Source organism: Sinocyclocheilus anshuiensis, unplaced genomic scaffold (assembly GCF_001515605.1).
Source record: "Sinocyclocheilus anshuiensis isolate Anshui unplaced genomic scaffold, SAMN03320099.WGS_v1.1 scaffold1425, whole genome shotgun sequence".
NCBI lineage: Eukaryota > Metazoa > Chordata > Actinopteri > Cypriniformes > Cyprinidae > Sinocyclocheilus > Sinocyclocheilus anshuiensis.
The window spans coordinates 1,213,321-1,225,666 of NW_015551044.1; the positions used below are offsets into that span (position 1 = coordinate 1,213,321).

Consider the following 12,346-nt stretch of genomic DNA (forward strand, 5'->3'; position numbering starts at 1 on the left):
GTTCTCAGGTGGCAATGATTCATACCTGACCATCAGTGGACCTGGTCATCACTGGTCATCTGAGGTAGTGCTACAAAAACTCAATAAACTGGTCTATATTATAAATTCTAGAATTCTAAGTTCTGTATTATAAACTGTCTCTCTCTCTCTCTCTCTCTCTCTCTCTATATATATGTATATATATATGTATATATATATATATAAACAAGAAGCATTTTGTATGACCCCTCTTATTTTGGTAAAATAATGAACATTTAGCAGATTCTGATGTAAACTTTTGACCTCGGCTGTATATATCTATCCATTTATGTCTATGTCTATGTCTATCTATATATATTTAGTATAATATTTATATGCTATATATATAAAAATATATATCTTATTATTTAAGTTTGATTTAAAATAAAAAATATATTCACAATCACAATTATATTATACAGTTATATTAAACATGTTTGTTTGTTTTCAGAAACTAGGCAATTTGTTTGTAGCATTGTTTAATTTACATTATATTCCTCAATTTTCCTTCCACAGTTGATGGACCTCAGCAAGAAGGTTTTTGGTCAACGGCTCTTCGAGAAACTGATGAAAATGACCTTCTACGGCCAGTTTGTGGCAGGCGAGGACCAGAACACCATCAAACCTCTGATCGAGAAGAACCAGGCGTTTGGCGTGGGTTCGGTTCTGGACTACAGCGTGGAGGAGGACCTGACTCAAGAAGAGGCTGAGAAGAAGGAGATGGAGTGAGTATGAACCCAAGACCTTGTTTTCCTTTCCTCCGTCCTACACAGAGCAAAAGATGCATGACATTGAATTCCAGCCAGAGTTTTGACTCGTCAGTGACACTGAATCCTTGCCACACTCTTGGCTGCACTAGTGGAAACAGTCTCCCATTACCTTCTTCCCCATTGGTCAGTTTCGGCCAAGGCCCACCACCTGATTGGCTAAAAAAGGGAGGTGTTTTATCCTCCTCCCTCACAGAATGCAGTCACATGAGGCTGAGCTAGGAAACCCAGGCCAGCATGTTGAGTAACTCAAAGCCTGTCACGAGCAGTTGACATTTGAAGGTGTGGCGCAGATAGCCAGAATTATGAAAAGCACTAAAAGTTTAAATGAGGTTAATTCTTTATTTAGGAATACTTTTTGAGCTGCTAGTTCAATGCATTTCTTTTAGGATTTATTTAGGTTATAAAAGCACAAAAGGGAAGCTTGTTTCATCCCACTCCCCGTGGGAATGTGCTTTCATTTTGTTCAAGGAAAAAAAGCCAGTTTGCTGAGTAACAACACACACACACACACACACACAGACATGCTGCAAATGTTATGTAAGGTGTTTTGGGGAAGATTAGACCTAGTATTCAGTTAGAATATTCTCTCAGGGAATTAAATCTTTCATTACAATGATAACATATTCAAAACTACTACTACTAACTACTACTCATAGTTGAGGTTAGAGGTTTATTTAAGGTTAAGGCAAACCTCTATCTGTAAGTATAATCTGTACTATTCTGCTTGTGCTACATGCATGAATGATTTTTTTTTTAATCATGTGATTTATTGAAATGGTATCTGGCATGACATTCATGTGACTTATCTTATGTATTGTGGTTTATTGAGGTATATATTTCCACTTTGATGAGAATTTCGTCTGCTGTTTTTACCCCGTAAAGCCTGACCTATGCAATAGTAGTCAGGAAAATGATTGAACCTTTAGACAAAAACATTTGCAAATGTTTTTTGGGTGTTATATTTGATAAATCAGGCTTTTATGGCTTATTTAGTATGATAGAAGAATAGAGCTTAATATCAAGGAAGAAAAAACTGCTCAATTTTAATCAAACTGCAAAGAAAATTACAAAATTGCAATTTGGTTCAGATGCTGATATTTATATGGACAAAAAAGGAAGATGAGATCTTTATAACAGATTCTTAAATAAAATACATATAAAAAAGTTACTCAAGTAAAGTTGCTTCAGGCCAGTAAGTGTTCATCTGGAAATATTACTAAGAATATAAAAGTTATTCTTATGCTTACTTTATAAAAATCATTAAAGATTTAAAAATATTATTAAAAATATCTACATTTTTGCAAGCAGTATTTGCAGCATTGAAATGGTTCATAATAGTTCACGAGCGCATGCTGCAGTATGAACGCTTGCAACACCATGTCTTGTTTGTACAGAAGGTCGGGTCAAATACTTGACATATTTACCATTCACATGCTTCAACTTTGAGCTTTTGCATCAGAGTGTTGCCGCTTTCAGTTTTTTTGCGTTGGATCGTTTTAATTTCCCTCACAGCCAGATTGGAAAAAGAGAAGCAAAACTTTTTTTTCAATTCTAAAAAATAATTTTCATCCTCCTTTAAATTTCTAAACTGCTCTGAAATTGATTTTAGATTGATTCAGTCTGTTGACTGAGACTCGTGTTGCAAAGTGAGTGACGCACGGTGTGTGACTGCAAGCGTTTGGGAATCAGACGGGTTCCCGGCCGAGTGCAGAATATTGTGTTGTGTGTGTCTCTGGCAGAGTGTTCAGTGTGTGTTGCTTCATTTAATGGCCCCCAGTGAATTTATCACCTTTTTTAGCAAGGCTGAGAGGAGCTCAGGTGTAAAATGTCCTGGTTTAACGGTGACATGTTTGCAGAAACTTGACCTAGCATCAATAAAGCACAACTTTCCACTTTATCATATTCTTTTCGCCTTGCTTTTCAGCTCCTGTGTTTCTGAGGCTGAGAAAGAGAGTCATGGTAAGTACAATAAATGACACTAAATTCCAAATATTTGAACTACATTTAAGCATTTGAAAACTAGACAATCATACAACATGGTTTTATTGCTGCTTTTAAATAAATCTGGCCTGTGTGATTATGATAAATGTAAAATTAATTCCTGAGTCAGTTCAGTGCATTACACAATGTTAAGTAAAAATAAAAAACTGTCTAATGCGTCCTAGGATTTTGTTTTTTTGTTTTTATTTTAATTTTATTTAATCTCTTGTTTTGTTTTTTGTTTTAATTTAATGTTATTTTATTATTTTATTTTATTCTGTCTGGACAAGTTTAGTTTTTTTGTTTTCATTTTAATTTGTGCTGTTTTTTATTTTGCTTTGATATCATCGCCTTGTTTTTTTTGTTTTGTCTTGTCTATTGTTTTAATTTGTGTTTCTCTGTTTTTTTATTTTCCTTGTAGTTTTTTGTCTTTTTGTTTTGTGCTGTTTTTTTACATTTTATTTTACTTTATTGTTTTAATTTTGTGTTGTGCTGTTTTTCATTTTCCTTTGTTTATATATGATTTTATATAATTTGATTAAACTTTCCGTTTTTAGTTTATTATTATGTTTCATTTTGATAAATCTGATAATGTTCCTAGTAGTTTTTAAAGCAATAGTAAACATTTGTTTTGTTTTATTTTCAGTGGACACCAGTGCATGCTTGCTTCAGGACAATGAGTGTACAGTGTACTTTGTTTTATTTGTTGATGCTGGAAGGGTGTTGGTAGTTGCTTGAGTTTCATCTGGCTGGGTTTTTTGTAACGTTAGCATTGTCTCCTCAGGGATCGTGAAGCGTGTTGACTCCGTCATTGAGGCTGAAATAGCCTGCTGTATGTGTGTTAGGGGCTCTAGCTGTTTTACTCGCTCAGACTGGTTAAAGCTGGTTTAACCGTGGGCTGTCCTGGTGAAGGGGCTGAAATTAACTTTGCAAGCTCATGTTTCTCGAGTCTGTGGGGTGTTCTGTATCTCAGACCTTTCCTCAATAAGGTATTATGAAAAGTAATACAGTGCAAGGTTTTGGCCACAGCCATCATGCTGCAAAAAGCTGTTCAGCATTAATAACCATGTTTAAATTCTAAATGTGCATGATATTTCTATTAAAGTCAACATGAAGTCAAAATTGATTTTCTTTTTAACCCTTGTGCTCTGCTGAAAATCCTTAAGATTTGGTGTTACCAGTCAAAAATGACCGGCCTTTTAAAATTGCTTATGCATTTCAGTTGTGCTATATTAGCCTATTCATTTCATATACTTCATTTCATTCTTTTTGTCAGCTTGTTTTTGTTCAGTTAGCACATGTTTTGTGTTTGAAACTAATTCACCGTCGGCCTCGTTGCTCTGAGCTATGGAAGCCCGTTTCTGCCACTGTATAAAAATAAAAAAAACGTTTTTTAAAGAATCTCACAATTCTGAGAAAAAAAGCCAGAATTGTGTGTTTATATCGCAGTTCTGACTTTATTTCTCAGAATTGCGACTTTGTCTCGCAGTTGTGAATTTTATATCACGCAATTCTGACTTTATTTCTCAGAATTGCGAGTTTATATCTCAGAATTATGACTTTTTAACTCGCAATTGCAAGTTTATATCACGCAATTCTGAGAAAAAAAAAACAGAATTGCGAGTTTGTATCACGCAATTATGAGATAAAAAACAGAATTGCGAGTTTGTATCACGCAATTATGAGATAAAAAGTCAGAATTGTGAGAGAAAAAGTCGCAATTACCTTTTTTATTTTTTATTCAGTGGCGGAAACGGGCTTCCATACTGAGTTTATGCATCTCAGTTTTTGAGTGAAAAAAGCATTATTTGGCAACATTCACTCAAAAACTGAGATGCATAAGCTCAGATCTGTACTAATTGAAGGAAAACAAGTTGATTTAAAAAGATAAAATCCCATATTTGGTAATAATATAGCATGACAAGAAATTTACAATAAATTTTTTGTAGGCAGGACATTTTTGACTGAGGACATCACAGGTGGAATAAAGTGGGAAGGAAAAGCCCTAAAAAGTACAAAATTGAAAACAAATTATATGTACTAAAAATAAAAATAAAAAGGTGTACATAAATAAGAGAAATTTTATTAAGACAAAAGAAAAAATGACCGGAACGCAACATAAGTTATGCACAAAAATACTCTGATTATGGAACTAAAAAGGCAAGTTGTTAAATCATAATTACACTTTAAACTCAAATTCTATCATTTCCATTGACTTTAAGTTTCTGACAGCTTTTTGCAGCATGATCTGACAGACGTTTCCTGTGAAAACGGTCTTAAAACAGAAGGTTGTCTCTGAATCAGTATCTCAGAAATTGACTGATTTCTAAAATTCATATTCAGGTATGGATCATCGTGAGAAGAAGTACAAAGCTCATCGTCAGTTCGGAGATCGGCGTGGAGGAGTGATCAGCGCTCGCACGTATTTCTACGCGGACGAGGCCAAGTGTGACCATCACATGGAGACTTTCATCAACTGCATCAAAGCTTCCGGTGAGCGGAATATTATTATGAATAACTACGCTGTAAAAAAAAAGTAGAAAACTTTTCCGGTTTTCTTCTTCAGTATGTCATGTTTATCTCAATGCATTACTTGTCATTTCTTTCTAATTGTGTGCAAAAAGTGAAACACCACATTTTTACTTTTACTGTAATTGTCAGGGGCGGACTTACCCATTAGGCAAAGGTAGGCGACCGCCTTGGGCCCCCAAAAGCCAAGGGCCCCCTAAAATGCTTTTCATATAGCGCATTAAGCTATATAAGCTATATTAAGCTTAGTGCATTAAGCGCTAACATGCGAACGGTTGCTGTTTACGGTGTTTATTACCATGACAACCATCCGAGTTGAACTTGCTTTTTCTGTGTCCTGCTTGAAGGAGATGAAAATATCATGCATCTGAAGCTGTAATTAAATATTGAGAAACAGTGTGTATTATATGTTTATAATGGTTTTAAATGCCGCTTACTCATTTATGAGAAGGACCCAAGTAGAGGACACATACGCAGTTACTTTTTTTTGGTTGAAGTAATCCTTAGGTGTGTAAATGTATAATTGCCTTTTCATTATGTTTTCAGTTTTGTTTAAATTTGTAGTTAAAATAACTAAAAATAAATGTATTTTAAAGTTTAGAATTAGACAGCCTTTGCACACAGGCTTACGCTGGTAACTCATCAGTGGACTTTCCTCCTCAATATAGGCTATATTTTTTCACACTTTTCTCATTCTATATTTCTGATGTTCCAAAAGCGCCTCCTACTGGCAGAGAATGAATGTTAATTTTCAATAATTCAGTCTGTGGTTTTTGTTCAGACCAATGCGAAAATCCACCCACATAACCCTGTTTGGAATGAATACAATAATTTACACTTCTGACTCACCCCTGGTTTAAACGCTCAGATGTGAGGATTATCATTTTATAATTGATTTTGTTTTTGTGAAAACCTGTATCTCAACTGTAAATCAGTTGCTATTTCGTGGTCTACAACATGAAAGAAAGCCATTATAACATGTACATGAAAAATGTAGAAACATTGGACACAACTATGGGGCACCATTGTGCAGCAGCAAGCATCACAACAAAAAAGGAACCTCAAGGTTGATCTAGGAAAATGTGTGCAAATGTATAGGGCCCCATTCCTATATTTTGCCTGGGGCTCCCAATTCACTAAATCCGCCCCTGGTAATTGTGTTGTAGCTGGAAGCTCTGTGGATGGATTCTCGGCCATTAAGATGACGGCACTGGGCCGGCCGCAGTTCCTGGTAACTCCTTTTCTCTCTCTCTCGCTCAAGTTTCTGTCAAGTATGATTGTGTCTGTGTGATTCATCTGGTCTGATTTCTCCTAAAGCTGCAGTTCTCCGAGGTGCTGGTGAAGTGGAGGAGGTTCTTCAATCTGTTGGCGGCTCATCAGGGGAAGGACGGCATGGCGATACTCGAGCAGAAGCTGGAGCTCGAACAACTGCAGGTTTGTGCTTGACACTCGAAGTCTCTGTTTATAATGCTTATGAAAAGTAGATGATTGACAGGGTTTGGGATGTTAGTGTTTTAGTGTGGTCAATATTTCATTTGCTTTCATTCACAAAACATTGCAATGCATTTCAATTCTATTTCAAAACGGATGCATATTATTATTCAGCAGGAAATGATGTGGGGCTTGGTTTAAGAAAATGAAATTTGTATTTTATAAAAACAACCAGACATATTTATCTAGAAAGTAAATGTGGTCTATTCTGATATTTGATGTCGTATTTAGGACAGTTAACAATTAAAGACAAATGTGTACAAATATTTATGTGCTTATTTAAAAAAAAAAATTAGGCTTAATATGCTAAAATTAAAATAATAATAATAAAAATGAGTTTGTGTATAGTAGTTATTTTCTGAAGAAATTAATACGTTTACTCAGAAATGATGCATTCAGTTGATGGGAAAAAAAAAACATAATGTTAAAAGATTTCCATTTTAAGTAAATGCTGTTCTTTATAATAAATGCTGTATGAAGCAGCACTGCTGTTGTCAACATGATGATAATCAGCAAATCAGCATATTAGTATGATTTCTGAAGGATCATGTGACACTGAAGACTGGAGTAATGATGCTGGAAATTCAGCTTTGCATCTCAGGAATAAATTACATTTTAAAACGTATTTAAATAGAAAACAGTTCATTTGAATTGTAATAATATTTCACAATATTACTGTATTTTTAATCAAATAAATACAGTCTTTAGTGAGCAAAAGAGGCTTCTTTCAAAAACTTGAAAACATCTTACCGACCCCAAATCTTTAATGGTATATTCATTTAATAATAAAAAAAAAATAATAATAAACTACATTTTATATATAACATTCTCTATCTTTTTTACCTGCAGGACAGTTTGATCAAACTGGGAGTTGGTGCAAAATCAGACATTGAGAACTGGTTTACTGGAGAGAAACTGGGTTCATCAGGGTAAAACTCCTCGACTGTCTCTTCAACTTACTTTCCCAGTCCCTAAAGTTTATTACAACCTTTACAGATCTCTACTTTTTACACTTCAACTGACTCTATATGAAGCAAGCTAGACCTATGTGTGTTTTTGACCATTGTTTCTGCTTTGTTCTTGCAGAACCATTGATCTGTTGGACTGGAACAGCCTCATCAATGACACAACCAAGATCTCCAACCTGCTGGTGGTGCCCAACATGGAGGTACAGTAACACACTCACACACACACACACACACACACACACACACACACTCTCATACTCACAAACACACACACACACACACTCACACTCACACACACACACAAACGCTGCTCAGCTCATACGAACTGTCCGTATGTCCAAAGAGCGGTCACCTGGAGCCTCTGTTGAGCAAATTCACTGATGAAGAGGAGAAACAGATGAAGAGGATGCTACAGAGAATGGACGTCCTCGCCAAGGTATTTCACCAAATCTTACCAAACATTATTAACATTAAAATTCAGTTTAAAAGTTATTCTGTTGATTTTGTTGTATAAATGACGACAGAAATCAGATGGTAATATTTGAAGCTTGGAAACAATCCATTGACTAGTCTGCATTTGTCTGATGTTTTTTAAATTATGAATTTATATGAAATTAAAAATAATTAAAATTGAATAAAAAAAGTTGAAAAGTGCAAATTAGAATTAGAATTTAATAGTTACAAATAAAAAACAATATGTATATATTTACAATTATTAAATTATATAATTAAAATGTATATTTGATAAATTTAACAATAAAATATGTACCATATTTATATATTTTTACATTTTTAAATGGTTATTACTTTTTTTAATTAAAAAATTTTTTCGAATAATTTTAAATGTAATAAAAACATCTTAAAAATAAATTCTAATTATGTATTTCATTTTTTAAAAATCTGTTAAAAAGTTATGCTGACAGGTAAATGACCTTAGATTTGTTGGACTGTTTTCTTGTGACCTGGCACATGAAGAGGTTGCAAAAGATCTAAAATTGACAGAAATGTTACGTCAGAAATCAGCCGGTAAGGGTTGGTTTCTCTACTCTGCGTGTGTGTCTGTGTGCATTTGATGTTTGCCATTACTCTCTCAGAGTGACTTGACCCTGATCAGCCATTAACCAAATACTTTTCTTACTACATTTCACCGTTTGACGCAAGAGCGTCTCATTTTCCGTCTCGTTTGTGTTTGCACATCTGCGCTTGACCAAGGAGACGCTGGTAGATAAACTCTTGTTAGAAGCAGTTCTGGTGGAAAAGTATTGCTCAGTACTTTTTAACCTCGACTGCTGTGTGACGTTTCACTTTGATCGTCCAGTTTAAGCATTGAATAACACAGGAATGTAATCAGGTGGACGATAAAACAAAGCCACAATAAAATAGCACACCGTCAGTTTGTTTTAACTTCTCCTTGCTCAGTAGGTTTTTAAAATGCCTGTTCTCAGCGTCACAAGACTGACTTCTTATCTTCTATGAGATAAACACACAAAACACTGACGAGTATGAAAAATACGCTATAGAGAGAAATGGTTTTAAAAATACAATGTCAAATGCAAGGAAGCTACAGTTAACTGAATACAAACAAGTTATGGTCTTCATCTCCATAAAGACAGACTGAAGATGGTAGATAAATTGTACATTTGAAGGTCTAAATGAAAGCGTTTTTATCTCTGCAAATGCTGAGGTCATTTATCTAAAGCATGTGAATTCTTGAAACTGAAACAGTCCACGGAATAGACTTGTAAAGATCACAATGCTTTTTAGAGGCCAATAATATATCATCAAATTTAAAAAATCTGTGTTTTAATTATTGAATTATGTATAATTAAAATAGTCAATGGTTTTAATGTAATAAAATGTAAAATAAAAAAATAATAATATTCATTATAATTATTATTTTAGTATTTATTAAATAAGTGTGTGTGAAATGTATCTTTATCTTGCTGGCTTATTCACCTGTTTTCAGTGTGAGAAATGAAGAGTATTATTGTGATTTGTTGCTCTCTTAGTTCCCAGTCGTAGTAGTCTTGTTGAGCGTGCCAGCTGTAAAAGTGTCCTGCAGGCGGTCTGGTTATGTAACTGTGTTTCTGAAGTGCATTATTACAGCTGAAAGGCATTGTCTAAGCTCATGTGTGTTTGTTCCAGCACGCTGTGGAGAACGGCGTGAGGCTGATGGTGGACGCAGAGCAGACGTATTTCCAGCCGGCCATCAGCAGACTCACGCTGGAGATGCAGAGGATCTTCAACAGAGAAAAACCCAACATCTTCAACACCTACCAGTGCTACCTGAGAGTGAGTCGCTGAAACACACACACACAGTTCAGTTCCTACCAAACACACACACACACACACACATGTGTCCGCACCCTCAAAACCTGCCGCTTCACATCGCTTCCACACCCAGATTTCTCATTTATCCTGCCATAATATGGATCATTAAAGGATCAGTCAATCCAAAAATAATATTCTGTCATTATTTACTCATCTTCATGTTATGTCAGGCCTGTAAGATTTCCTTTCGTCTGTGCAACACAAAAGGAGATGCTCGGCAAAATGTTCAGGTAGCACAAAAGCATTGAAAAAAGTCGTCCATCTGACATGTGTGTCAAATTCCAACTTCTTTTGATACCTAAAATTGATTTAAAGATCTGAAATTTACATAAATGTTACGAGAGAATTTTGAAACTCTGAAACCACGGAATAGACTACATTTGTCTTAGTAAAGGTTATAATGGTTAATTAAAGTAATTATTGTTTATATTTCAAGTAATATAATAGTGCTAAAAGCAACTGTAATGATTTTCATAATTAAGAATAATAAATAAGAATTTAGTAATTACAAATATATATGTACAGTTATTATATATAATTAAAATAATTTGAATGTAATAATTGAAAACAAAATAAAAATGATTTAGAATATATGTAATTTATGTTAACATTTAACATTAGTAACATATTAGAATTTAATATCAATTAGAATTAGAATATGTATGTTGTACATTTTTACATTTTTAGAATTATTAATGTGTGTGTATATATAAAAAAAAAATCTAAATTAAATAAAAAGGAAAAACTACAATAAATGTAATTATTTATTTGTACAACAGAATATTCACGCTGCTCCAAAAATGACATTCCAATTAAAATTTTCAGTACTTAAAATTGAAACGAGGAACGGACCCAAATTAAAATGTAACCATTTTGGTGGTTCATAATTTGCAATTTGGATTATTTTTTTTTTGTCACAGAATGAATCATGATGACAATGCTGTAAAAGCACTATATGGCTTTCATAAGACCTTCTGTGCATCTCTCTCTAATGGTTTTATGGCACTTTTAGTTAGTTAGTCTGTGTGTGTGAGTCTCATGACAAGCACTGTGTGTGTAGGAGGCGTATGATAACGTGTCGGTGGATGTGGAGCTGTCGCGGCGGGAGGGCTGGTACTTCGGTGCGAAGCTGGTCAGAGGAGCGTACATGTGTCAGGAGAGATCTCGCGCGGCAGAGATCGGATATGAAGATCCCATCAACCCTGACTATGAGGCCACCAACAGGATGTACCACAAGTACGTGCCGTGCAATGAAAACACATCCTACAAATGAAGGAAAACACTGATAAACATGAGATCAACGAACCGCACAGTATTATTTATAGTCAGCATTTTCATAATTTGACTGCTGTGCATTCATTGCTGTTAATTCTATCTGATATGTTTTTGAAATATTGTTTAAATATTTTGTTATTCTATATAACCTATTATATGATAAAATAATATTTAAAATATATTCGTTCCAATAACCCATTTCCCGATGGGAAGAAAATATTTGAAAATACATTGTTTAAATATATATTTACTTTTTTAAATTTTGTTTTACTCCACATAACCCATTATCTTATGAATATTTTAATTTTATTTCATATAGCCCATTATCTGATGAAAAGTGAATATTAAAAAAAATAATTCCATATAACCCATTTTGCAATTAAAAGCAAATATTTAAAAATATATTAATTGTTTAAAGATATATTTAATTTATTCAATTTTATGCCACACAACCCATTATCTGACGAAAAGCAAACATTTAGAAATATTAATTGTTTAAATATGTATTTTATTTAATTCCACATGATCTATTATCGTATGAAAGGCGAAAATTTAAAAATGTTTATAGTTTAAATATATATTTTTTATTTGTTATTTTTTTTAACGTTATTCCACATAACCCATTATTGATGCAAATATTTACAAATATATGAATTGTTAAATAAAATTATAAACTTTTTATTTTATTCCCCATAGCCAATTATACAATGAAAAGCTACAATTTGGAATTGTATTCATTGTTTAATTTTATTATTTTATTTAGTTCCAAATAATCAATTTTCTAAAGAAAAGCAAATATTTGAGAATATATTATTGGTTTAAATATGCTTTTTAAAAAAACAAAAACAAAAAAAACATTAGTTCTGCATAACCCATTATCCAATGACAAATAAACATTTAAAAATATATAAATTATTTAACTGTTAATTAATTAATTTTATTTCATTTTTCCCCATAACCCATTATACAATGAAAAGCTAGTTT

General features: G+C 33.5%; 1 protein-coding gene across 2 annotated transcripts in view; it reads left to right on the plus strand.

The window, feature by feature from the left end:
• The window catches only part of prodha (proline dehydrogenase (oxidase) 1a), a 14,744-nt gene that overhangs the window by 960 nt on the left and 1,438 nt on the right, over positions 1–12,346 (plus strand). Inside the window, exons 2-12 of one of the 2 annotated variants that reach the window (XM_016451256.1) lie at positions 535–743; positions 2,713–2,747; positions 3,415–3,450; positions 5,112–5,261; positions 6,464–6,528; positions 6,615–6,731; positions 7,638–7,717; positions 7,875–7,956; positions 8,100–8,192; positions 9,902–10,048; positions 11,148–11,323. In XM_016451256.1, the coding sequence (XP_016306742.1) occupies positions 535–743; positions 2,713–2,747; positions 3,415–3,450; positions 5,112–5,261; positions 6,464–6,528; positions 6,615–6,731; positions 7,638–7,717; positions 7,875–7,956; positions 8,100–8,192; positions 9,902–10,048; positions 11,148–11,323 (1,190 nt within the window). The remainder of the gene's footprint in view (positions 1–534; positions 744–2,712; positions 2,748–3,414; positions 3,451–5,111; positions 5,262–6,463; positions 6,529–6,614; positions 6,732–7,637; positions 7,718–7,874; positions 7,957–8,099; positions 8,193–9,901; positions 10,049–11,147; positions 11,324–12,346) is intronic. The other variant, XM_016451257.1, reaches the window with a different exon arrangement.